The sequence below is a fragment of the Podarcis pityusensis genome (assembly GCF_964106645.2).
Source record: "Podarcis pityusensis genome assembly, chromosome: 14".
Taxonomy (NCBI): Eukaryota; Metazoa; Chordata; class Lepidosauria; order Squamata; family Lacertidae; genus Podarcis; species Podarcis pityusensis.
In genome coordinates, this window is record NC_138039.1 from 51,999,303 (window position 1) to 52,023,989 (window position 24,687).

Genomic DNA, 24,687 nt, shown 5'->3' on the forward strand with positions numbered 1-24,687 from the left:
TCTCTTAGTACAGCAGTGCCTACACTTTGGAACTCCCTGCCTAGTGATCTTAGCCAGGCACCTTCACTATACTTTTTCCGGTGCCTAAAACCATTTTTGTTTAGACAAGTCTATTCAAATGCTTAGACAAGTCTATTCAAATGCTGTTTTTATCCATTTTTCGTTTGTTGTTAACTTTAAACCTTTTGAATGGTTTAAATTATGGTTGTTAACTTTTATAGATAATTCTGTTGTTTTATCTTTCTTGTAAATTGCCTCGATTTTTTTTTTTTTTACAATCAAGCAATTGTAGGAGTGTTAGTAAATAATAAATGAATGAATGAATGAATGAATAAATAAATAAATAAATAAATGCTATAACATCCCTACATGTTCATGCCAAGTCTCACTTCCCACCAGGGGTGAACCTGTAGCCCAAGTAGGATGTTGGCTCCCCACAAATGACTTAAGGCATGTCTAACTGTGCCTGCTTCTGGACCATTGCTCAGGGTTAAAATGCCCAGCAGGGAGTGTGTGTGAGCCAAACATGTGACAAGGAAACGGAGGCATTGTGGAGCCCACTGTAGTCTATTCAGTGTGCGAATTTACCTATCTATATCTAACAATACTAAGATTAATCTCTTCCAGGAAAATGTCTCAAATTTCCCCTTCAGCTACTCTCTGGGTTGTATCCAACCTTCTCTACCTGCTAGCACAAGCCGGGAAGCCCTGGCTGTTCAAAGTGGCAACATAGGATGGAGTATGCATGTGCCGAAATCTCTGGCTTTTGAGTATCTATACAAAGCTAAGACCCACAGCTGCCTCTGCCTCGCCCACCAGCAGCATGCAGGGGCTGCAGAAACTCCACCCCCCCCCCCAGTTCGCAGCGCAGCTCAGCTGGACTTCTCAGCAGAGGGAGGGCTGCAATGCGGAACAAACAGAATCTGTCAGCAGGAGAAGGCTATTTTATTCTGATAGGCCTTTGGGAACGGACTGGCTTTTCTTAAGCAAATGCTTAAATAGCACTGTGCTGCATTTAAACAGATTTGGGTTTTTTATATTTTATTTCAATTTGAGTTTAATTGCTTTTTGATGTCTTTCATAATATATTTTTTTAGCTTTTTGGATTTTAAAGATGCCTGTTTTAATTTGTGTAAGCCGCCTTGAATCCCAGTCTGGGAAAAAGGTAGATGTAAATAAGTACAATAACAACAATAACAATGGAATGAAGGGCAGCATCTGGAAGAGGGAGGGAAAAGCAAAACCATACACTGGTAGTTTGTGTTGGTTTCTCTCCCCCCCCCCACTAAATAAATATTTCTTTATTTATACAGTATATTCTCTCTTAGACATTCACACCCCTTTGAGATGGTTCCAGAAGGATCTGAGTTGCGGTGGTGTAATTTACATGGGAGGAATTGGGGGGGGGGGCAGTGGTTAATTTCTAAATAGGAAAATGTCATGGTTCAACCTTTCACAGGTGTTGTTTCCTCTGACCTGGAACCCCCGTCGTGTGGTCTGTGGCTGCTTAGGGGTGCCGTTGTGGGGGGTGGGGGAGCTGAGTGGAAGCAAAAGAAACCATATCTGTTGCTTGTGGTTTTCCTTGACTCCTGGAACTCAGCAGAAACTATTTTGTCCTGCAGGCTTCTGAGCTCCATTGTGGTCCTTGGATTTCAGCTTGTCATTCCACAGCCCTCCATCGAACACAGAAAGGTAAGTGACCCACACAGCACTTCAGGACAATCTATTACACTTTATCTCCTGATAATTGTGAGGCTGTTGCTGCAAAACAGCTGCCCCGTGTCATGTTAGGTTCCATCATATATTGTTACATACCACCCCAATGTCCAAATGGGGAGAGATTTCAGGGGTTCCAGGCACACTTACCCTTTTGGGATGAAGGTCAGGGGAGTCTGGGGTGTCTTTAGAATATGTGGTTTTATTTACACATATGCACGATGTGATCATAAGATGGAGGGGTTTACCGCATTAGCACCCCGACAGATATTTATTCTCCATTAGTTTGGATCCAGCACAGAACAAGCAGCTCTTGGCATCTCCAGTGTCCAGCCGGCTTCTGCTTCCGCTCTCTCGCCTACATTCTGGCTGTTGTTCTTCTACCTAGGAGGCAGGTGGGGGGGGGGGCGTGGAGGAAAGGTCCACCCGCTAGCCTAAAGGACAGCCTCCCTTAGTTGCAGCTCTTTCAGGCTAGCTTATTCTTTTGGGATGTGGATGAAGACACTTAAGCGACCTGCTAAGGTCCTTGTCTTACAAAGAAACTTGACTCCTTCAGCGATGGAATCCTCTATTTAGATCTAATCCTCCCAAAGGACCCAAAAAATGGGAAGGAACTCGGAGCATCATCCAGACTGACCCCCACAACCCACAACAGTATTTGTAGAGCTTTTTCTTATAGGGCTGCTAATTTAGCAGAACAAAAAAGCACAAAAGTTCCTAATCATGGATTTCCAGGCACCAAAGGCAGACCCAAAAGTGTGCTTTCTGAGCATGGCAGTGGGTGGCCCAGTAAGCTTACTTTTCACAGATGGGGAACTGGGGCAGAGGAGGAGCATTTGACCTACCACAAGCCTATGACAAAGGGGAGGTTGCACCCAGCTGTCCCAGAACGCTATATTCACGCTGGCTTTCAAATGAAGTGGTGCTCACTGCTCAACTTGCAAAGCTGTCCCAGCAGAAATTCCATTTCAGCTTGATCTCTGAGCTCAACCCTGCAATAACACCCTGATCTGGTTGTTAATCCCCCTAGATGAATGTATGTTTTTCATCCTTAAGAATTCACCCATTGTGGGCAAGTGAGTGGCATTTTTGTCCCGAAGGCACGGTGAGGTCCACAACAACTTTAATCTCTGCTGAAGGAGGAACCCCACTCTCCCTACAGCCTAGTAATAACCATATGCTGACTTCTGAGAAATGTAGTATTTCCTTTGGGTAGCAACGCCCGCCCCCCCAACAAACATTGGGATTGACATTTCCATTGTTCCTAAAGAATGTGGTTGTCATGCTAAGGTACTCAGGTTCTTTGCACAGGTTAAACAGGGTTACTAGCAACTTTTAACAGCTTATATTTTCAAAACGTGTATGGTCCTGACTTGCTTCCTTTTGTGTTGAGCTGGTTAGTCAGGGCCCCTCAGAGCATGCGGCTCTTGAAATGATTGCATTGTTTGGACTGAGATGGGCAGGCCTCTCTGGTCAGTACTGGGTCTGTTATTTATCCTGCCCTTCCACAATGCCAGCACTGGTGAGAATAGCATAATTAAGACATTTAAGAAAAAGGGGGGGGGAAAGTGCTCAGACTAAGAGCAACTCCCCCCCCCCCCGCCCTGCCAGTTCATTCTAAGCTGCAGAGTGGTGTGATAAAACCGTAAATGGTTTCTTTGGGTATGTTGGAGTAGTAAACAAAATAAATTGCAAGTTCGGAGACTCCTTCTGAATTCTCTTAAAATGCCTGGCATTAGGGGACCTTTTTTCAGGTGCTCATGAGCGCTGCTGCCAGTCATCTTGAAGCAGCCCATTTTGCTGGGAACAAGGGAAATTCTGAAAGTCTGGAGAGCCTCTCTGGGGATTCATGTTATAGAAGCTGGTTCTAAGCGTTTAGGCAGGAGGGCACACGCTTGCTAAACTTTGTGGGACCCCAATCAGCTGCTGGGCAAGAAAGCTGTGGCTTCTTCTCCCCAAGGGCAAGGCAGACCCCTTTTTGCATGAAGTGCAAGTTCCTTCTGAGTGACTGCTCCGTGCTGTTGCCTTCTGGCGGAGGAATCTGACCGTTTCGGTTTGTCTCTGTTTCTCATTCTGCCAGTTCTCGGCACGTCAGAATCAGTTTGCAAGTTTATTGCATATTTCTTTTAAAACATGTCTTTTTGTGTGTAATTTGGGACGATGCACCGAGTTTTGCAAGCAATTTCCCACAATATAGTGCATTTCATGCGTTCTTTTCACATATGCATTTTATGTGCACTTTCCTCTCATGCATGCATTTTTGCATGCTTCTCCAGGTTGGAGAACTGCATCACAAGTGAAGGGTGAATTTCAAAATATAGCTGTGTTTCTCTTGACGTATTGTTTCAGAAAGTGTAAATTAGGCAGGTTAGCATTAAAATCCGAATTGAACTGGCTGGATCTATAGAGATAGCCCAAATAGTCGCTTTTTTATATATTCCATTGGGAGCCACCCAGAGGGGCTGGGGAAATTATTGTTGTTGTTGTTGTTGTTGTTGTTGTTGTTGTTGTGTACTATGGTGTTGACCATAGTAGGGGTGAGGGGGCAGTGTCTCTGGGCAGCAAAATGTCTTGTGATGTTATCAGTGGATTTCTGAGTCCTGGGTGTGTTTGCTGGAGAGGACAGCAGCTGAGTGTTGATGGGATACTATGGTAGTTTAAAGTGTTCTGTTTCTCAAAAGGTGCCAGCACAAGGCAGGTTTGATGGTCTGCATACGGCATTAAAAATAGAAGGTTTGCATCAACATGCTTGTAGTAACAACAAAACAAAGACAAAGAAGAGCGCATGTATTAATATGATTAGCATATGTAACTTCTCTCCCCAAAATGGCAGCATATTTTGTTTTAAAATGTGGGGTGCCCTCCTTTTATCCTGATGTGTAGAGCCCTGGAATTCTCTGCTGATGAGCCACTGTCTTGTTCTTCTGCTTAATGCTTTAAGTGCATCTCATCTTGCATCATGATATCACATAATTGAAAGTTTCCCCACCCAAATTCTGTGGCACTCATGGGCATAGCCAGGATTTATGTTTGGGGGGGGGGAGACACCCACCTGTCATCATCCTCTGTCTGGCTCTGTCTAACAGATTTGGAATGAAATGTCTCAATAACAGTTGTTTGAAATTACTTTCTTTTGACCCCAAGTGGTCAGAACAATCTGTCAAAATCTTTCTACAATTTCTGCTTTTAAGTTAAGTATTTTAATTTATTTACTTGATTGGGGGGCAGTTGCCCCCCTGCCCCCCATGGCTAAGTCCATGGTGGAACTCATAGCAGCTAAAAAAAGAGAGAAACCTAAATAGCTTTTAAAATGATGCACTTTCCCCTAAAATACCTATGATGTATACATTCTTTCTTTAAAATACATATTTCTGCATTCTGCATTCTTTTCAATGCATTTTCTCCTAAAACATGCTGTTTTGTATGCATTTCCCTAGAAAATCTGCACTTTTCAATGCATTTCATAAAATACAAATTTCTGTATGCATCCCCCCCCCCATCCCACCCTCCCAACTGAAGCAAATTCGGTCAGCTCACTTAAAAATGGATCTCAAGAGAATTAACAATAAGAGTGTCGAAATGTGAGATACAACCTAGAACTCTATCTGATCATAGTTCAATAATGTTACATTTAAAATGGGAGACCCAGGGTATGTACAGATGGAGAATGAATGATTATTTATTTGAAAAAGAAGATGTGATTAAAAAGGCTAAATCCACCTTGAAAGACTATTTTGATTTAAATATTAATAAAGAAATAAATATGGATATAGTCTGGGATGCTAGCAAGGCAGTGTTAAGAGGTTTTTTGATACAACAAAATAGTTATAGAAAAAAGGTGAGAGAACAAAAAAAAGAAGAGTTACTTACCCAATTAAGAGAATGTGAAAAGAACCTTTTGCGCCTCCCCTACTCGCGGGGAAACCCTGTTTTGGGGGTCCGGAGCGACATGGGGTGAGTGGCGCGGTGCTTTGAATCGACTGCTTTTTTCACGGAGTGAAGCCGCATTGCTGTTGCCAGAGAGCGCTGACTTTTTCCTGTGGACAATTGGATTTTAAACAACTACGCGTGAGTAAAACGGAAAATTGGATTTTTAAATACTTTATTTTGGCATTGAAACGGGAAGGTTGTAAACAGGAAGTCCGCCTCCCGTTTTTGTAAATAGACTGAAGCAAAGACGTTACAAGTTAAAGCCTTTCAAAGTTTTTGGCAAAGGATTAAATTTCCATCGGTTTAAAATACAAAACCCCCCTTGGAAGCAGGAGAAGAGGGGGAAATTTTGGATCTAGTGAGCCTGCAGGTGAGAGTGAAAAATTAAATTACCACTGCTCTGAACCTGGGAACGGGCTGCCAGATGACGTTTGGAGAGAGTGCATTTGACAGAACGGATTTGACAGCTAGCTAAATAAGAGTAAGATACTGTTTCCATTGTCCTTTTCTGCGCTTAAAAAAGAGGAAAAGTAACTGAAAATATATCTTTAATGCTTGAGAGCCAGTGTGGTGTAGTGGTTAAGAGCGGTAGTCTCGTAATCTGGGGAACCCGGTTCGCGTCTCCGCTCCTCCACATGCAACTGCTGGGTGACCTTGGGCCAGTCATACTTCTTTGAAGTCTCTCAGCCCCACTCACCTCACAGAGTGTTTGTTGTGGGGGAGGAAGGGAAAGGAGAATGTTAGCCGCTTTGAGACTCCTTAAAGGGAGTGAAAGGCGGGATATCAAATCCAAACTCTTCTTCTTCTTCTTCTTGAGTTGTGCCTGAAAGAACTGATACAAGTGGAGACTGTTTCCCTCTAGAGGGAGCTTTTGAAACTGTAACAGGAGTGTAACTGGGGGATTCCCAGCTGCAGATAAGGATTCTGAGAACCAGAGAGTGACCTTGGACCATTTAAAAATGTTGACAGGAGAGGCCATTGTGACTGTTTTATGTAAGATAAGCTGTTCGCTGGGACAACTTCACAAGAAGATGGATGACATGACTTTTAAAGTTGATAATTTGGAACAGAAAGTGACCAATTTGAGTCAAAAAGCGAACACCAACACAGAAATAATTCAGGACTTGGTACAGGAACCCATCTTGGCAGGACAAATGGTGGAGGAGAAGGAGGAGAAGGAGAATGCTGCTGTTGTTGAACATAAAATAATACAAGCGAGATCGGTGGCTTTACAGAAGCAAATTGGAGATTATAAGTTGAGGCCTTTTATGATTGAATCTAGGAAAAGTCAGACTCAGAGGAATGGATCCCGGTTTGGATTAAAGAAGGAAAGTTGGAAAGATCCCTCTTTTGGGACATGGACTCGGGCCTGGAGGAGATTGAAGTTTTGGGGGCCTTTGGACTTGGAGGAATCCTGAAATATGCCCTGAAATACTTTATGGACTGTAGCTTTAACTATGGAAATTTAGCTAATTTGTTCAGAAGGAAGAAAAGGATTGACAGGTTGGAGTTTCCCCGAGATTTGCTTCTTAGCATTAAAGAAAATGAAGAAGACCTGCAGAAGGGACTTGGAAAAGAGTTAAGAGCCTCGGACATAAGATCACCAGGTTGATGGACTTTATGGAGCTGACAGAAAGGACTGGCAGAATCCGAAACCTGGGAGAGGAGATGGTGGAAGAAGATTGGAAAATTTAAAGTTTATATATAGACTTATGGTTAAACTAATGAGTGATAGAAAAATGGTGGAATGATTTTTTTTATTTTTTATTTTTTATGGGCTTAGTAGAAATGTTATAAGGAGTTAAGCATATATAAGTATTTTAGTTTTAATGGAAAATAAGGTTAAAAAATACGTTATTTACAATATTACAGAAAATGGAGAAAGATGGAAAGGATTTGCTGAAACAACCAATAGAAGTGGAATACAAAAAGGGAGGTGTGAGGAGGTCGAGGAAACAAGGGAATGAAAGATAAGAGTATGGAAAAGAGATGATGTATGTTTTTTAATTGTTTTTGGTTTGTTTCATTTAGGGTTAAGGCTAGAGAGTGGGGTTTGTTTAGTTTAGTTTAATGTGTTTAGTTTTGAGTTTAGGGTGTGTTTTGTATTGTCTATATATTGTATTGTTTTGTTTTCTTCTTTTTGCTTTTCTCTTTTGTTTTCCCCCGTTTTTTTCTTTCTTGTTCTTTTTCTCTTTTTGTAATCTATAAAAGTAATAAATATTATTTTTTTAAAAAAGAGAATGTGAAAAGAATTTGATAGAGAAACCGAATGATGAAGGAAATAAGCAATTGTATAAGATGTTACAAACACAATATTCAATATTAATAAACCAAGAGGTGGAATGGGGAATTAAGTTAATGAAACAAAAAAAATTTGAGTCTGCAAATAAAACTGGAAAATTCCTGGCGTGGCAATTAAGAAAAAGAAGAAAACAAAATGTGATCAATAAAGTAAAAATAGAAGAACAAGTTGTGGAGGACCCTAATGAAATAAAAAAGAGCTTCCTTAAATTCTATGAAAATTTATATAAAAGAGAAGAGGAAGAAGAAGATGTAATAGAAATAGGAAAATACCTAGAAGAAAACAGTATCAGCAGTCTATCAGAGGAGGAAAAAAGCCTATCAAATAAACCCATAAAAGCAGAGGAAATTCAGGAGGCGATAAAGAAGATGAAACTAGGGAAAGCTCCGGGGCCAGATGGCTTATCGGCCAAGTATTACAAAGTCTTAGAAGAACTTGTAACCCCGGTGCTTTGTGAAGTAATGAATGAGCTTTTAAGAGGTGGAAGAATACCAGCGTCCTGGAAAGAAGCATACATTACGCTAATACCTAAACCAGACTCGCATAAACTTAATATCAACAACTACAGACCGCTTTCATTATTAAATAATGATTATAAGATCTTCGCAGACGTAATGGCGAGTCGACTTAAAAAGTGTTTAGCCAATTTCATCCATAAGGACCAAGCCGGATTCTTACCTAATAGGCAAATAAAAGACAACATAAGACATATAATAAATCTTATTGAATTGTAAGATTGTAAAAATGAAATTCCCACGGTATTAATGTTCATCGACGCCGAAAAGGCTTTCGACAATGTATCTTGGTATTTCCTAATAAAATGTTTGGAAACAGCAGGGATAGAGGGCACATTCCTGGAAGGAATAAAAGCAATTTACTCGCAACAAAGTGCTAAATTAATAATTAATAACAACTTAACTGAATCTTTTGAAATCTCGAAGGGTGCAAGACAGGGGTGCCCTCTATCACCTCTTTTGTTTATTATGGTGTTAGAAATAATTACAAATAAGATAAGGAAAACTTCAGAGATACGTGGAATAAGAATTGGAGTAAAAGAATGTAAATTGAAAGCATATGCCGATGATCTTATGTTGTCGTTGGAAGATCCAAAAAAAAGTGTTGGTAAAGTGATAGATCTGCTAGAAGAATTTGGAAAGTTATCCGGCTTTAAATTAAATAGAATAAAAACTAAAATGACTAAAAATATGAAAGAAGAGTTAAAAAACCATCTTGAATTACAGACTGGGATTAAAGTAACCAAAAAAGTAAAATACCTGGGAATTTGGCTAACGATGAAGAATATAAATTTAATGGAAGACAACTATACAAACACATGGAAAGAAATAAAGATGGACCTGTATACCTGGAATACAATAAAACTCTTGGTCGGGAAGAATGGCGGCAATTAAGATGAGTCTATTACCGAAATTGCTGTTCTTATTTCAAAATATACCGATAATCAGGGGAACTTCAGTATTTAAAGATTGGCAGAAAGTACTCTCTAAATTTATTTGGCAAGGAAAAAGGCCAAGAATTAGATTCAAATTACTCACGGATCAAAGATGTTGTGTATTGAGTCAAAGGATTTTATATCTGTATTATTATTGTCTGTATTTGCATTAGGGTAAAGTAACTGCCTTTTGGTTCCAGAGGGTACAGCTACTATTGGTTCATTTAAGCTGCTGTATTTGGATCCTCTGTCTTATTGGTTCCCTCCAAAAGGCAGGACTGTGATTGCCTGATATTGTTCCCTCCAAAATGTATCCTTTCTTGCTAGTTCCCTGTCCCTATAAATGTAGCTTTCCTCTCCCCAGTCTTTAGTCTTGTTGCTTTAATAAAGAAGTGTTACTAGAGAACTGTCTCCAGCATGTTATATCAGGAGAGCTGAAATCACAAACCCCACGTCACAACAACTGGCGACGAAGGTGGGATCCGGAATGCTGAGGAGCGGTTAAACGCAGCCCTGCCTCAGAGTCCGGATTGCAGCTAAGAACAAGACTCACTGACCAGCTGAGAAGACGACCCTGCCACAGGACAATGGAGAGTCCAAGGGTATTGGAGCCCTTCCAGCCATCAGAGCCCGACACATGGGAAGACTACGTCGAACGCTTCGAGTTCTTCGCAGAGGCTCAAGGGATCACCGATGCTAGCAAAAGAAGGGCCACATTCCTGAGCTACTGTGGGCCTGAGACCTTCAAGCTGGCCAAGGCATTGCTTGCTCCAGTGAAGCTAAGTGAGACATCTCTCAAAGATATTCTTGCCTGCCTAACAAGCCACTTGGCGCCTACTGAGACCAAGATGGCTCGGCGGATGGAGTTTCATAAGAGGCAGCAGCATGCTGGGGAGTCTGTATCTGCATTTCTGGCTGAACTGCGGAAGCTCGCTCAGCACTGCGACTTCCAAAATCTGGAAGAGACTCTCCTGGATCGGTTTATCGGTGGTCTGAGCAGCAAGAAGGCCAGAAGACGCATCGTGGCTAAAGAAGAGGTTACCCTTGCTTCAGCCTTGAAGGAGGCCACCGCCACGGAGAATTATGAAAGAGAGGAGCTTGATGCCAGTCGCAAGGCCCCTAAGCCACAGATAGAAGTTGTGCATGCCATGGATGAGCTAGAGGCTACTCCGAGCCAGAGCCCAGTCCGTGGGGTCGAGTCAGTGAGTCAGGCCTGCACAGTGCACAAAGATCACCGAGGCAGGTGCCCAGGTTGTGGCGGAAACCATGAGCGGAAGAGTTGTCGTTTCCGGGATGCTATGTGCCGGACGTGCGGGAAGACAGGTCACATCGCCAGAGTCTGTAGATCGGCGGTGTTGGGAGCGACAGGAGCACCTAGACCGGAGCATCGCAGACCGCCCGCAGCAACCCATTTTCTAAAGGATTGCCACTACGTTACGGAGATCAACGGGAGGGTCGTGCAGTTCCCAGCACAAGGCAAGGCACACGTCAAGGTGAAGATTGAGGGTCAGCAGTGCGACATGGAGGTGGACTCCGGATCGGGATTCACTATCGTGTCGGACCAGACCGCGAGGACATTCTTCCCCAGGGGTAAGTTGCCCCCTCTGGAACCCTTCCCGGCAACCTTGCAGTCATACTCAGCGGGCCGCATCCATGTTATGGGAATATGTGCCGTGAGAGTACAGTTCCGGGACAAACAGGCTGTACTCAAACTGGTGATTGCGAAGGGCAGTCGCCCCAGTCTCCTGGGCACTGACTGGTTCCCCGCCCTGGGACTGAGTATATCAGGGCTTAATTCAATCCAAACCTGCCCTGAGATGAGCGAGGCATTATGCAAAGAATTTGCTGGTCTCTTTAATGGAAAACTGGGTTGTTATAAAGGGCCCCCAGTTGACTTCGAGTTGGACCCTGGGGTGGCCCCAATCCGACTCAAACCAAGGCGAGTGCCATTTGCACTGCAACCCAAGATCGAAGCAGAGCTGGAGAAATTGGTCAAGCAGGGAGTTCTCTCACCCGTGGACTCTGCTAAGTGGGAGACTCCAATCGTCACGCCCCTTAAAGCAAATGGGGAAGTCAGGATCTGTGCAGATTACAAATGTACTATCAATAAGGCACTCAGGGGAAACTCATACCCCATTCCAGTCCTATCACATCTGTTGGCTAAACTGGCTGGGGGCAAGGTGTTCGCCAAAATTGACCTGGCACAAGCTTACCAACAGCTGCCAGTAACCCCACAATCAGCGGAAGCACAGACTATTGTCACACATAAAGGGGCGTTCAGAGTTAACAGATTACAATTTGGAGTTTGTGTGGCCCCAGGGATTTTTCAAGGGCTCATGGAACACCTGTTAAGAGGTCTGCCGGGGGTCTTGCCATTTTTTGATGACGTTTTGATTGCTGGAAAAGACCCACAGGAACTGGTTGCGCGTGTTCGTGCAGTGTTGCTCAAGTTCAAGGAGGTGGGGTTGCAACTGAAAAAGGAAAAATGCAGTTTTGGGGTGCCAACTGTGGATTTCTTGGGGTTTAAAATTGATGCATCAGGCATCCACCCCACAGATGCTAAGATTAAGGCCATCATCGAGGCGCCACGACCACAGAACAAGACGGAGTTGCAGTCATTCCTGGGACTTATTAACTTTTATCATTCGTTCTTACCCCAGAAAGCTTCGGTAGCTGAACCATTACATAGACTGTTGCAGAAAAAGACTGTGTGGCGATGGGGGCAGGGGCAGCAGAAGGCTTTTGACTCCTTGCAAGGAATGCTGAGTAGCAGGAGTGTCCTTGCTCATTATGACGAGTCAAAGCCTCTGGTCCTGGCATGTGATGCCTCTCAATACGGCCTGGGGGCGGTGCTAAGTCATAGGGAACCGGATGGGTCGGAAAAGCCCATCTCTTTCTATTCCCGTACGTTGTCGCCCACGGAGCGCAACTATGCTCAAATTGACAAAGAGGCGCTTGCAATTGTGGCAGGAATCAAAAAGTTCCATGATTATGTGTATGGTCGCCATTTCTACATTGAAACGGACCACAAGCCACTGTTAGGGTTGTTCAACCCGAACAAACAAACGCCACAAATTCTCTCCCCCAGAATGTTACGTTGGTCTATATTCCTGAACGGGTTCCAGTACACCTTGACCCATGTACCGGGGAAACGGTTGTGCCATGCGGATGCGCTGAGTCGATTGCCCCTTCCTGGCGGGAGCACTGAGGATCCTGCTCCAGCGGAGCACATAATGATGCTGGAAACTCTTCCGGGGGCTCCTGCAACGGCTACTGATATAGCTGAGAAAACGAGGAAAGATGCTGTTCTCTCCCGTGTGCTCACTTGGGTGGGGAGGGGGTGGCCAGGTGGTCCACATGAAGACAAATTCAGGCCTTGTGCGACTAGGCAGCACGAGTTGTCCATGCATAAGGGTTGTCTCCTGTGGGGAGATAGGGTCATCATCCCAGCACCACTGAGAAACAGGGTTCTTGAGACGCTTCACATGGGACACCCGGGAATGGTCAGGATGAAGTCGCTAGCCCGATGTTATGTGTGGTGGCCTGGAATGGACCAGAACATAGAACAATGGGTACGAACATGCAAGGCATGCCAAGAGGTGCGGCCAGAAGTGGCCAGAGCACCAGTCCACTGGTGGGAGCAGTCCAGATTTCCCTGGAGCCGGCTGCACTTAGATTTTGCTGGGCCATTCCAAGGAAAGGTCTTTTTGGTTATCGTTGATGCATATTCCAAATGGTTAGAAGTGGCGATGGTCCCTAGCATGGCATCAGCTGCCGTCATCAAGGTGTTGAGGCAGCTGTTTGCAACCCACGGGTTACCTGAGACCATTGTATCAGATAATGGGGCAGCTTTTGTATCCCAAGAATTCAGGGCATTCTTGGCTGATAACTTCATAAGAGGGGTCACATCCGCGCCCTTTCACCCATCCTCCAATGGGCAGGCTGAGCGCATGGTAAGAACAGCCAAAGAATCCATTGCGCGCTTAATGGAGGGTAACTGGTCAGCTCGCATCGCGCGAATGTTATTTTTGCAGCATGCGACGCCGTGTACCGCAACGGGCAAGTCGCCAGCTGAGCTGCTCTTGGGTAGGAGACTGGTAACGGTGCTGGATTATGTCCACCCAGATAAAATGCCAAACCATAATTCAAGAGCAACCCCCCAGGCTGAGACTGACACAACAAGGTATCTCGCCCCTGAAGATCTGGTCTGGGTGAGGAACTATTCACGAGGTTCGCGGTGGGTGGCTGGCGTGGTCACCCGGGCTAGTGGACCTGTGTCCTATTATGTGACCTTGGAAAATGGGCAAGTGTGGAAGAGACATATAGATCAGCTGAGGCGCCGGGCGCTCAGCAGGGAGGAGCCAGATAATTCATCCCAGGCTAACGACGCAGAGCCGCAAGACCAGAGTGAAAATGGCCCAGAGGTGCAAGCACCAGGGGCTTTAACAAATGAACCAGGGTCTGCTAGTCCTCACGATGACGAGGTACAGATAGGGGACCCTGAGATGTCGGGGACTCCATCTGTTCCTGACGAAACCCCTAGAGCAGCCCCTCTACCACAGGTAACACCCAATCCAGAACCTGCAACACCTGTTGTCAGGAGATCAAGTAGAAGTTGTAGGCCCCCACAGTACCTGAGAGATTACGTCTGCTGTGCTCACTAGGGGGGAAGGGGTGTTGTGTATTGAGTCAAAGGATTTTATATCTGTATTATTATTGTCTGTATTTGCATTAGGGTAAAGTAACTGCCTTTTGGTTCCAGAGGGTACAGCTACTATTGGTTCATTTAAGCTGCTGTATTTGGATCCTCTGTCTTATTGGTTCCCTCCAAAAGGCAGGACTGTGATTGCCTGATATTGTTCCCTCCAAAATGTATCCTTTCTTGCTAGTTCCCTGTCCCTATAAATGTAGCTTTCCTCTCCCCAGTCTTTAGTCTTGTTGCTTTAATAAAGAAGTGTTACTAGAGAACTGTCTCCAGCATGTTATATCAGGAGAGCTGAAATCACAAACCCCACGTCACAACAAAAGAGATAGGGGAGAATTTGCGGTTCCAAATTTGAAGCTGTATTATGAAGCCTCGTGCCTTTGCTGGGTTAAAGATTGGATTGTTATTAAAAACACAGACCTGTTAGATTTAGAAGGCTTCAATATAAGATTCGGTTGGCATGCCTACCTGTGGCGTAATAAGGAAAAGCTCCACAAAGGATTTTCTAATCATATTATCAGAGGGCCACTGTTGGAAGTATGGGAGAGAAACAAAAAATTATTGGAAAGAAACACCCCCTAACAATAAAAAAACAAATATTGAAGGAGAAAGATGGACTTACGAAGATTTGCTAGTAAAAACAGAAAATGGATGGAAGATTAGGCCATATGAAGAGATAAAGAATAAACTGACAGGCTGGATCCAATTTCATCAAATCAATGCTTTATGGGCTGAAGATAAAAAGAGTGGGATGAACGAAAAAAAATCCAGATTCCAGGTAGAAATATTAGAAAACAAATCAAAACTCCTATCAAAAATGTACAGCCAGTTGCTTGAATGGGACACCAAAGATGAAGAAATAAAAGAAGTAATGGTGAAATGGGCGATAGACTTTGGATACAACATAGAGTTTGATAAGTGGAAGAAACTTTGGAATAAAGGTATGAAATTCTCAGCATGTACAACAATTAGAGAGAACATGGAAATGTACAGGTGGTACATCATGCCTGTAAAATTAGGAAAAATGTACAAAACCGGAAACAAATTATGCTGGAAATGCAAGATTAAGGAAGGCAATTTTTACCACATGTGGTGGTCTTGTGAGGTAATTAGAAAGTTCTGGGAAAATATTTACAATGAATTAAAAAAAATATTTAAATATACCTTCACAAAAAACCCCGAGGCCTTCCTTCTGGGGATAATTGGAGAAGAAATTAAAAAGGAAGACCAAACACTTTTCCAATATGCAACAGTGGCTGCTAGAACATTAATTGCACAAAACTGGAAGACATAAAAAATCCCAACCATAAATGAGTGGCAATCTAAATTATTTGATTATATAGAATTGGCAAAAATGACACAGAAAATAAGAAACCAAAAAGGATCAAAGTTTAATAATGAGTGGAATAAATTTATGACTTATATTGAAACAGATGTAAAAAATTTAAAAATCACAGTAGGCTTGATGTAACGTCTGCGACGTAAAGAGTCTTGAAAAAACGAAACTGCAGATAGAAAACCCTTTGCAACATATTCGGAAACCGAGTTGAAGGGAAGTCAATTATTGTTGTGTGATCTAGTTATTTAGTTATTGTAAGTTTAATTTGTTGGTGTTTTATGTTATGCAATGCTTCTCTTTTCTTTGTCGTTTCCCCCCCCTCTCTTTTTGTTTTGTCTTTTATGTTGTCTTAATGTTTAGTGTTGTATAATGAATTGAAACTAATAAAAAATTAAAAAATAATAAAAATAAAAATGTGTCCTAATGAATTTTGCCTCCATCCCTAAGAAGCAGAAGGAATCGACTTTTGGTTAGCATGCGCTCTTCCAACCAGTGCTAGATCAAGGGTAGGTTCCCTAGGCTTAAGTTGCTCAGTGTTGGCATTCCTCCCCAGTAATTCTATCCACTGGCTACAGGGAGAGCTTTGTACATAAATCAATCTACAGAATGAATATCTTCTGCCTCAACAGTGGGATTCCTTGCAATCATAGCACTGAAACAATTTTAAACTGACAAACTGATCTGTGCAAACATTTTTTTAAAGGTGTATTTTAAAGCTGAACGATGACCAGCCTTGACCCACGGAGCCTTCAGTGCTGCTTTGGCAGAATGAATTTGAGTTAAACCAGCCTCACTTTCTCACACTGCCTGCCCCCCCCCCTCCGCCAAGCACATGTGCTTTCCCTTAAGCCTAAAGCAAGGCATGTATGTAAGTTCTGAAGGATCAGAGAGTTCAGTTTTTGGTGAAGGAAATGCTAGGATCCCTCTGCGTGCACCTTACACATCTGGTTTTGCTCTGGAAGGTAAGCACAGGAAATATAATCAGGCTTCGAGGCTTGGATCGTTGAGGGAATTTTCCATTAAGATATTTGTAAATAGTTCGATATTTCTTTATGGCAAAGTTCATTGGAAAATGAAGTGACAACAAGAAAATCTGCAGCGTATTGGACAGGAATCAACTGACTTGCCAGTTCTGTTTCCCCAGACACCTAGAATGCAGCTATGAGCCTTCTTTACGGAGAATTTAATTGTGGGTGTGTTTTAATTTTATTTACATTTTAAAACCATTTCTGTCCTGTCTTTTCAGTTTTATGAACACCCAAAGCAGCATTAGTAAATATTGGAATTAATTAGTAGTGATAGTATCTCTGCATTATGTGTAATTACTATGAACAACCAAAAGAGATCAGCAGGTAAAATGAACCCTGAAGAGCAGAAGAGTCCATGGCCAAGTCCTGAGCCCTCCTGTCTCTAAAGCCGCTCTGAGGGAACGAAATGGAAGTCTGGTTAGGAACTCTGATATTCTGCGTCTCTTGGCAGCACCTTTTAAATAATTCTACTTATTCTATTTAAATAACATTTTAAAACTGCTTAATATTTAGAAGAGCCTAAGTGGCATGCAGGAATACAACATAAAAAAAGATAAAAGGGCATAATTAAAAACAGAAATTCAGTAGCAGAAGAGCACAGCATTATGGGTCAGGGGGAAGCAACTTATAGGCAGCACTTCACATATGGTAGAAAAAGGGTATTCCTGAGTGCAGGTGCAATGACAGAAAAGAAACTCATAGCTCTTGTTGTTCTTACTATAAAACTCCCATCCAAAATTGTGCAAGTGACCAGAAATGAATGGATCACAGAATAAGAGAGGTGTAGGGCTGAAAAGGACCCCACGGGTCACCTAGCCCAAGCTTCTCGAAATGCAGGAATGACAGCTGAGTGAGAGTAGGTGCACCACTGCCATCATTTACATAAATGGAAAAGAAAAAAGACCCAGGAAGCTAAAGCCATAATAGAAGTGAAAACTAATCAATCAAAGTTCGCAAGCAACCAAAGGCCTTCCTGAACAAGAAAGTCTTCACACTACTGCAGAGTTTAGAGCAGGAGCGAGGAACATTTTGTTGCTGGCAGGTCACATCCTTATCTCCCCATCCTGGGATGACATCACCAGGCGTCATCGGCCCGACTCTCGGGACTTTAAAGCACAGTGTGGGGCTGCATGAAAGCCCTTTTGCAAAGAGCCCCACTCTGTCAGTGCGGCTCATGGGCAGACGAGTGCCGACTACTAATCAAGATGTATTATTTCCTCCCAGCTTTAAGGGCTGAACTTCTGGAGAGCCTGGGGAAGGAGCGGAAACCTGAAGGATGGCAACTAGCAGTAATGCATTTTAATAAAATCTCTGCAAAATGCAAGATTGGGAAGAATAGTCCATTAAGGGGAATGGGGCTCTGCCCCACTGACCTCAATCTGCCCTCACCCAGCCGTCACCTGCCTGTCGTCTTATTCATCTCCATCATTTAATACCCACTCTTTACCCTAAGGTTCCAGAGTGGGGTACAGCCATTGTTTAGAACAATTTACAATCACAAATACTAAGGTGGGTCCTAAAATATATACCTCAAGTATCAAAAGCTAGGATAAAGAGGGGTGTTTTCAGCATCACCCAAAAGCTGTATGGTGAAGGTGTCAGATACACCTCTGTGCATGCAGAGTATCACAAGTGGAGGCCACCCCAGATAATGCCCTCTCCCAGGCTGCTCCCCCCCCCAAGGCTCTGAGGGCAGAGGAACTACCAAGAGGGCCCCCTTTGCTGACCTCAGCACCTGAGAGGGTCTGTAGGGAAGGGCAGGTGAAGCCTGCGTCATGTTGGACTTCCAACACAAATGTGAGTGCCTTGAATTGGACCCTGAAACAAACCGGCAACCAGTGTAACTGTTTTAAACTAGGGGTTATGTGGGATCTAAGCAGAACCCCTGCCAGTAATCCAGCCCTTGCATTTTGGGCCACTTGAAATTTCTGAGTCGTCTTAAACCAGTCCAGAGGGTGAACTGCCTGCCAGCTTCCCCCTCCTGCGTCTCAGTGCTGCCCTTGTCAAACTCAGCAGTGAGAAGCACGTCGGCAAAACTAGCATTAATCGGCTCCCCCTGTCTATTGGGAAATGATTTATAATGAGTTGGGTTTTTTTATGTTTCAAGTGGTGATTCCCAAGAAACCTGAGGCCTTTCTGTTAGGTATAATTAGACCAGAGCTTCCGAAGGAACTGTTTAATCTGTTTACGTGTGATAGAACAGCAGCAACAAGAGTACACACAAAGATGGAAAGAAGAAGTTGCAATGAAAGAAGATTGACTTATGAAGATGATGGAATATGCTGAGATGGCTAGACTAGAGAATGAGAGAACAAAATGAGAAATAAAATAGATGAATGGAAATACTTTGTGGAATATTTGAAAAAAGATCATGGTTATGTTAAAGCGTATGCAGGATTTGAAGTATAGCAACAAATGATAATTTGCAGTTTAATAATTTAGAATAACATATATAATGGATAAAATATAACTAACATAGCATCTTTATATGGGAATAAAAGAACACAATGGAAGGGTGGGTGGGAAGTCAACTTATTCTAAAAGAATTGGTAAAATTTGAAAATTTAATAAAAAATATTATAAAAAGAAAATAATTGGCTCTGCCTGCCATGGGCTCTTGGTGCCACCTCCTGTTGGTCTCCTTGGCTTATGCCCTGCCAGTCCCAATGGACACCATCCACTGCTGGAGAAAGAACCGCCAGAATTCGAACTTCCACTAGCAAATAGGAACGGCTGGAATGCAGGAAACTGCACCTAGTCTACCGTATTTTTCGCTCCATAAGACGCACCTAGTGTTTAGAGGAGGAAAGGGGAAAAGCCCCTTTTTTGAGGATCAGCTCACAGTTCTGCAGCTTCTTTTGCAAAGCGGAAAAGTCCCCCTTTTTTGAGGATCTGCTCAAAGTTGTTGAGCTCACTTTGCAAAGGGAAAAAATCCTGTTTTTATGGGGTTCAACTCACAGTTCTGCAGCTTCTTTGCAAAAGGAAAGGGAGCCGTTTCTACAATTTCCAGACAGATAATCTAATCCGCCAGTCACATGTTGCTGGGGAAACAAACAGCCTCCTTCTGCAGAACATTCAACAATGGAGGCCTGGGCCAGGGGGTGGGGCCAGAAAGGGAGCCACCAATTGACCACACATTCACTCCATAAGACGCACAGACATTACCTCTTACTTTTTAGAAGGAAAAAAGTGCATCTTATGGAGCGAAAAATACGGTAATTACATGAGATGCAAGACTCGGTCTCTTGGATACCAACCCACAGTGCCTAGAGGCTAGGTTTGAGGAAGCTCTGGAGGCAAGAGGGCATGCATGAAATGGGTTCAGGATGGTTTGCCCTATCAAGTGTTTCAGTAGTGCTTAAGTCCCTTCAGATGCCACCAGGGGTGCTTCCCAGACCTTGCTGACCACCACAGTAGGTCTGTGACCACCAAGATACTTGTTTCCAGTATTTTTAATGTAGAAAGAGTAGGAATGTAGATCAGTTAAGGTAGGAAGAAGCATTAGGAACCCTGGAAGCTGCCTTAGACTGAGTCAGACCAGTGGTGCCTCTAGCTCAGTATTGTCCACACTGACTGGCAGCCGCTCTCCAGGGTTTCAGGCAAGGGCCTCTCTCAGCCCCATCTGGTCATGCTGGGGATTGAATCTGAGACCACCTGCATGCAAAGCAGGTGCTCTACCACTGAGCTGAGGACCTTCCTTTTCCGTTTTTTAAACCGTTTGTTTACCGTAGACTGTGTGAAAACGAGTGCTTGTGGAAATCTGGTATTATATATCTTCACATATTCTCTAGATCACAATCCAAATGACGACGACACCCTCAGTAGAGTTAGTAGTGTCCAAACACTGAACTGCTAATGTGCATCAAAACCTTTGGGTGAACATATTCATGTGCTAGTCCCTGTGCCTTGCTGAAGTCTTGTACCATGTTAGAAAATTAGAATTTCTGAACCCTTGTTATATATTCAGTTTCTTGTAGAACCAGTTAGTTTTGGAATAATTGTGGCTTCTAATTCCAGCGATATTTCCTCCTCAGGGGTGTTCTTGCATAGTGAAGTTTCAACAACAGTAGACCAAGTCCCAAGACATAGCTCCCGTTTCCTCTATGTCTAGATGGAAGTGCTGTTACAATTTAAAACAGCAGTTTAAATAGCTTATGAACTGCTGTGCTTAGTGGAAATATTTGAATGGATTCCAGAGCCAAGGTGTGTGTTTGGAGAAATCGATGCGTGTCTCGAGAAATTATTGCTCTATTCTTCCCTGTTTAGCAAACATCTTAAGTCAATCTACCACAGGCATAATTCTGAAATGTACAAAGGAAGGCCATGAATGCTACTTCTGAGTGATAATCAACATAATCTTTTGTCATTAAGAGATTTTTCATCTAATAGTAGTAACACACAGTTTTGGCAAATGAGGAGGCAAGGTTGAGTTAATGGTGGCCTTTTCCAAAATCCAAAAAGGAATGCAAATTTCATAGGTCTGCTTAACATTTAACCTCCATTTCCTTACTCCACCCCAACAAGAGCACGCAAAACCTCAGATGTCTGGAAAATATAAGAACAGTTAAGGGAAGCAGCTGTTGAGCAATGGCTACTCTAGATCCAGATTACTTATGGCCCCAATCCAAGTCTGGAGCTCTGTGTGTGTGTGTGTGTGTGTGAGAGAGAGAGAGAGAGAGAGAGAGAGAAAGACTATATCCTCTTTATTCATCAGTTTATTTCAGTCAATAGACTAGAAATAAAAACCATAAAGTACACAAGAATCCCAGAACAAAACATATTGTAAGATGCATTGCAAAGACCACAATAGGAACTAACAGAAAAGAAGAGCCTGCTGGATCAGGCCAATGGCCCGTCTAGTCCAGCATCCTGTTCTCACAGGGGCCAACCGAATGCCCCAGTGGGGAACCCACAAGCCGGAGCTGAGCACAAGAACTGCCCCCTCCTGGGTCTCCAGCCACGGATTCAGAAGCAGTACTGCCTCTGACCATGGAGTCAGGGCACAGTTATCATGACTAGGAGCATGGAGAGCCTTATTGTCCTGCTTGAATTTGTCTGGGTAAAGGACTCCTGACAGTTAAGTCCAGTCCCGGATGACTCTGGGGTTGCACGCTCATCTCGCTCTACAGGCTGGCGTTTGTCCACAGACAGTTTTTCTGGGTCATGTGGCCAGCATGTCTAAGCTGCTTCTGGCGAAACCAGAGCAGCGCATGAAAACGCCGTTTACCTTCCCACCTGAGCGGTACCTATTGATCTACTTGCACTTGACGTGCTTTCGAACTGCTAGGTTGGCAGGAGCAGGGACCGAGCAACGGGAGCTCAACCCGTCACGGGGATTCGAACTGCCGACCTTCCGATCGGCAAGCCCAAGGCTCAGTGGTTTAGACCACAGCGCCACCTGTGTCCCTGAGAATTTGTCTAATCCTCCTTTAGCCACCCTAAGTGAGCATTGCTGCTTGTTGGGGAAGTGAGTTCCATCGTTTCAGTAAGCGCTGTGTGAATAAGTCCTTTCTTTGATCTATCCTGAATCTTCCAGTGTTATGAGAAAGGCGGAAAACTAGTCTTGCTTGACATTCAGCTGCTCCATGTCATGCATCATTTTATGGACTTATGGCGCACTCACCCCTTACTTGCCTTTTTTCTAAGCTGAAAAGTCCAAAGTGCTGTAACGTTTCCCCACTTGGGGCATCACTCCATCCCCTCAATTTTCCAGCACTCTCCAGCCTGTAGCCAGAGAAGACAAGCAGCAGAATCTATTGTTATGGTTGGACAAGGGGTTATCATTGTTGCTGCAGAAAGGGCCCGGTCAGCAGACTCTAGCATTAGGATAGGTTTTATTTAGCATTGAGTTATGCTAATTTGCAATGCTCAGTGATAATTTATGTACCCATCCCGAACTCCTGCTGGCAAATCCTGCTGCGGCATTCCACCACGTCATGTCCTCAACTTCAAATGTTAGTATTTTCATCCATGCTCTTAAGAGTCTATATGGGTTCCTCCCAGCCTGCACCCAATTCTTAAACGAGTAGTCCAACTTGCCTAAGCATTTAATTTTGTTTCATCTGTGCCTCTCCAATGAGGGAAGGAAAAATTGTTATTTCCCATTTGGGTTTGACAAAAAGCAAAGAAACACTTAGATGACTTCGCAGCTCCATCCAAAACACTCAGGTTGTGAAGCAGCCATTGTTGCCTTTTAGTCACTGGGCAGGGCAGGATCCTCTACTTATAACACTACTGTGGAGAACCAAATAATCTAGATAGCTTATATGTCTCAAATCAGAGAGCAAGAATAAAGGAGGTGGATCAGGAAGTGAGCCACACCTTAGCAACCAAGTTATTGCAGATTTCCAATCATTCACACTCTCTTCAGTAAGATAGATTGGAGTGCATTTTTAATCTACCAAGTGTGTGGTCTTTTTCTAGGCTGGGGGAAGAGGGACACAAGGGCACAATCTAAAGGTCTAACAGCCTATATTTCCATGCTTTAGTTTGGTACATATTTTGTTATTTAAAATCTCTGCTGGGGTTCTCTCACCAAAGAGAGAATGTGCCCAAACTTGGATATTGGCACTCATTAATTCTCATTTAATACTTATTTTGTTCCTTGCCAACCTACAAGATGTTCAGGGAGCCAGTGTGTTGCAAGTGGTCAGAGTACTGGACTGGGATATGGAATACCAGAGTTGAAATCCCCACTCTGCCATGAAGCTTACTGGGTGACCTTGGGCCAGTCACTGTTTCTCAGTGTAACCTACCTCACAGGGTGGTTGTGTGGATTATATAAGGAGGCGGAGAACCATGTATGACATCTGGAGCTCCTTAGAGGAAAAGGTGGCAAATAAGATAGATAGATAGATAGATAGATAGATAAGTAGCTGTAGCCGAAGTATTAAATAAAAGGGGGGGGGTTCCTGTAACTGAACCAGGAACCTGGTGAAAACGCTGCTCTTCCCTGGGGATGGTGAGGCAAAAGACCCTGGGCCCAAGCACACATGCATATTGCATAATGGTGCAAAGCCCTTCTTTTGCACCCTGTGAAACATAAATGCACAGAGTTTTTTTAAAAAACTGGGCAATGGAGCACTGCCTGCCCATGACTCCCAGGCCTTCCCCAATCTCCTGCCCCCTTCCCCCTTTGTTTTGACAGATCGGGGGAACCTCGGGAGTCGCGGGCAGGCGGCCGTTGCTCAGGAGGGGCGCAAGGCGCACGGTTTCTCTGCCAGGCAAGATGCAAAGCCCTTCTTTCGCACCCTGTGAAACATAAATGCTCTGAATTTTTTTTTAAAAAACTGGGCAACGGCTGTCTGCCTGCAACTCCCAAGCCTTCCCCAATCAGTCAAAACAAAGGAGGGGGCAGGAGATTGGGGGAGGCTCGGGAGTCGCAGGTGGGCAGCCATTGCCCAGTTTTTTAAAAACTCTGTGCATTTATGTTTCACAGGGTGCGAAAGAAGGGCTTTGCACCTTGCCCGGCAGAGTAACCGTGTGCCTTGTGCCGCTCCTGGGCAAGTGCGCGCCGCCCGCCCGTGACTCCCGAGCCTTCCCCGATCTCCTGCCCCCTTTCCCTTTGATCTGTACTGCCGGATGTCCCCGGTTCCCCTTCTGCAGTGGCAGCAGCTGCTTGCTGCCGTGGCACAGGAAAAATGGCAGGTGCCATGGCAGCGAGCAGCGAGCAGCTCCTGAAGCCAGCCAGAGCCAACTGCACTACCAGGCTGGCTCTGGGCTGCTGAGGCTGCTGCTGCCACGTTTCCTGGGGACAGATTTGCAAATCTGGGGACATTCCGGGGACGGAATTTGTCCTGAGACAGATTTGCTAATCCGGGGACTGTCCCCGGGAACCGCGGACGCCTGGTAACCCTACACCAGTGGGCACAGTGTGGCACAACAGCAAGTTTCAAGGATAGCGTTGCTGCTTCCCAAACCTTTTCCACATTTGTGTATTTGTTTCCGCATGAAAACAGTAGGAAAGGACTGCATGCCAGTATACTGCTTGAAATTTCATCATTGGACTCCTGTAGTTTTCCGGGTTGAGGGGCTACAAATGGATTTTCTGGAATCAAACAACATGGAAGTGAGTTGGAAGCCGAACTTGTGCTAGATTCCATTAATTTTTCATAAGTTTTTTTACATCATGTAAAAGCTAAAGTATAATGCAGAAATCAACAGTTAGGAAAACACTGAGGAAATGAAATAAAACTGCTTGTGCTCCCATCCAGATTG

General features: G+C 43.9%; 1 protein-coding gene across 2 annotated transcripts in view; it reads left to right on the forward strand.

The window, feature by feature from the left end:
* Positions 1–24,687, forward strand: part of THSD4 (thrombospondin type 1 domain containing 4) — a 411,334-nt gene that overhangs the window by 26,486 nt on the left and 360,161 nt on the right. For both annotated transcript variants that reach the window (XR_013979370.1, XM_080980690.1), the window contains exon 3: positions 1,623–1,692. Coding sequence is in view for 1 of the 2 variants with exons in the window: in XM_080980690.1 (XP_080836816.1) it covers positions 1,623–1,692 (70 nt within the window). In the remaining variant the exon portion in view is untranslated. The remainder of the gene's footprint in view (positions 1–1,622; positions 1,693–24,687) is intronic.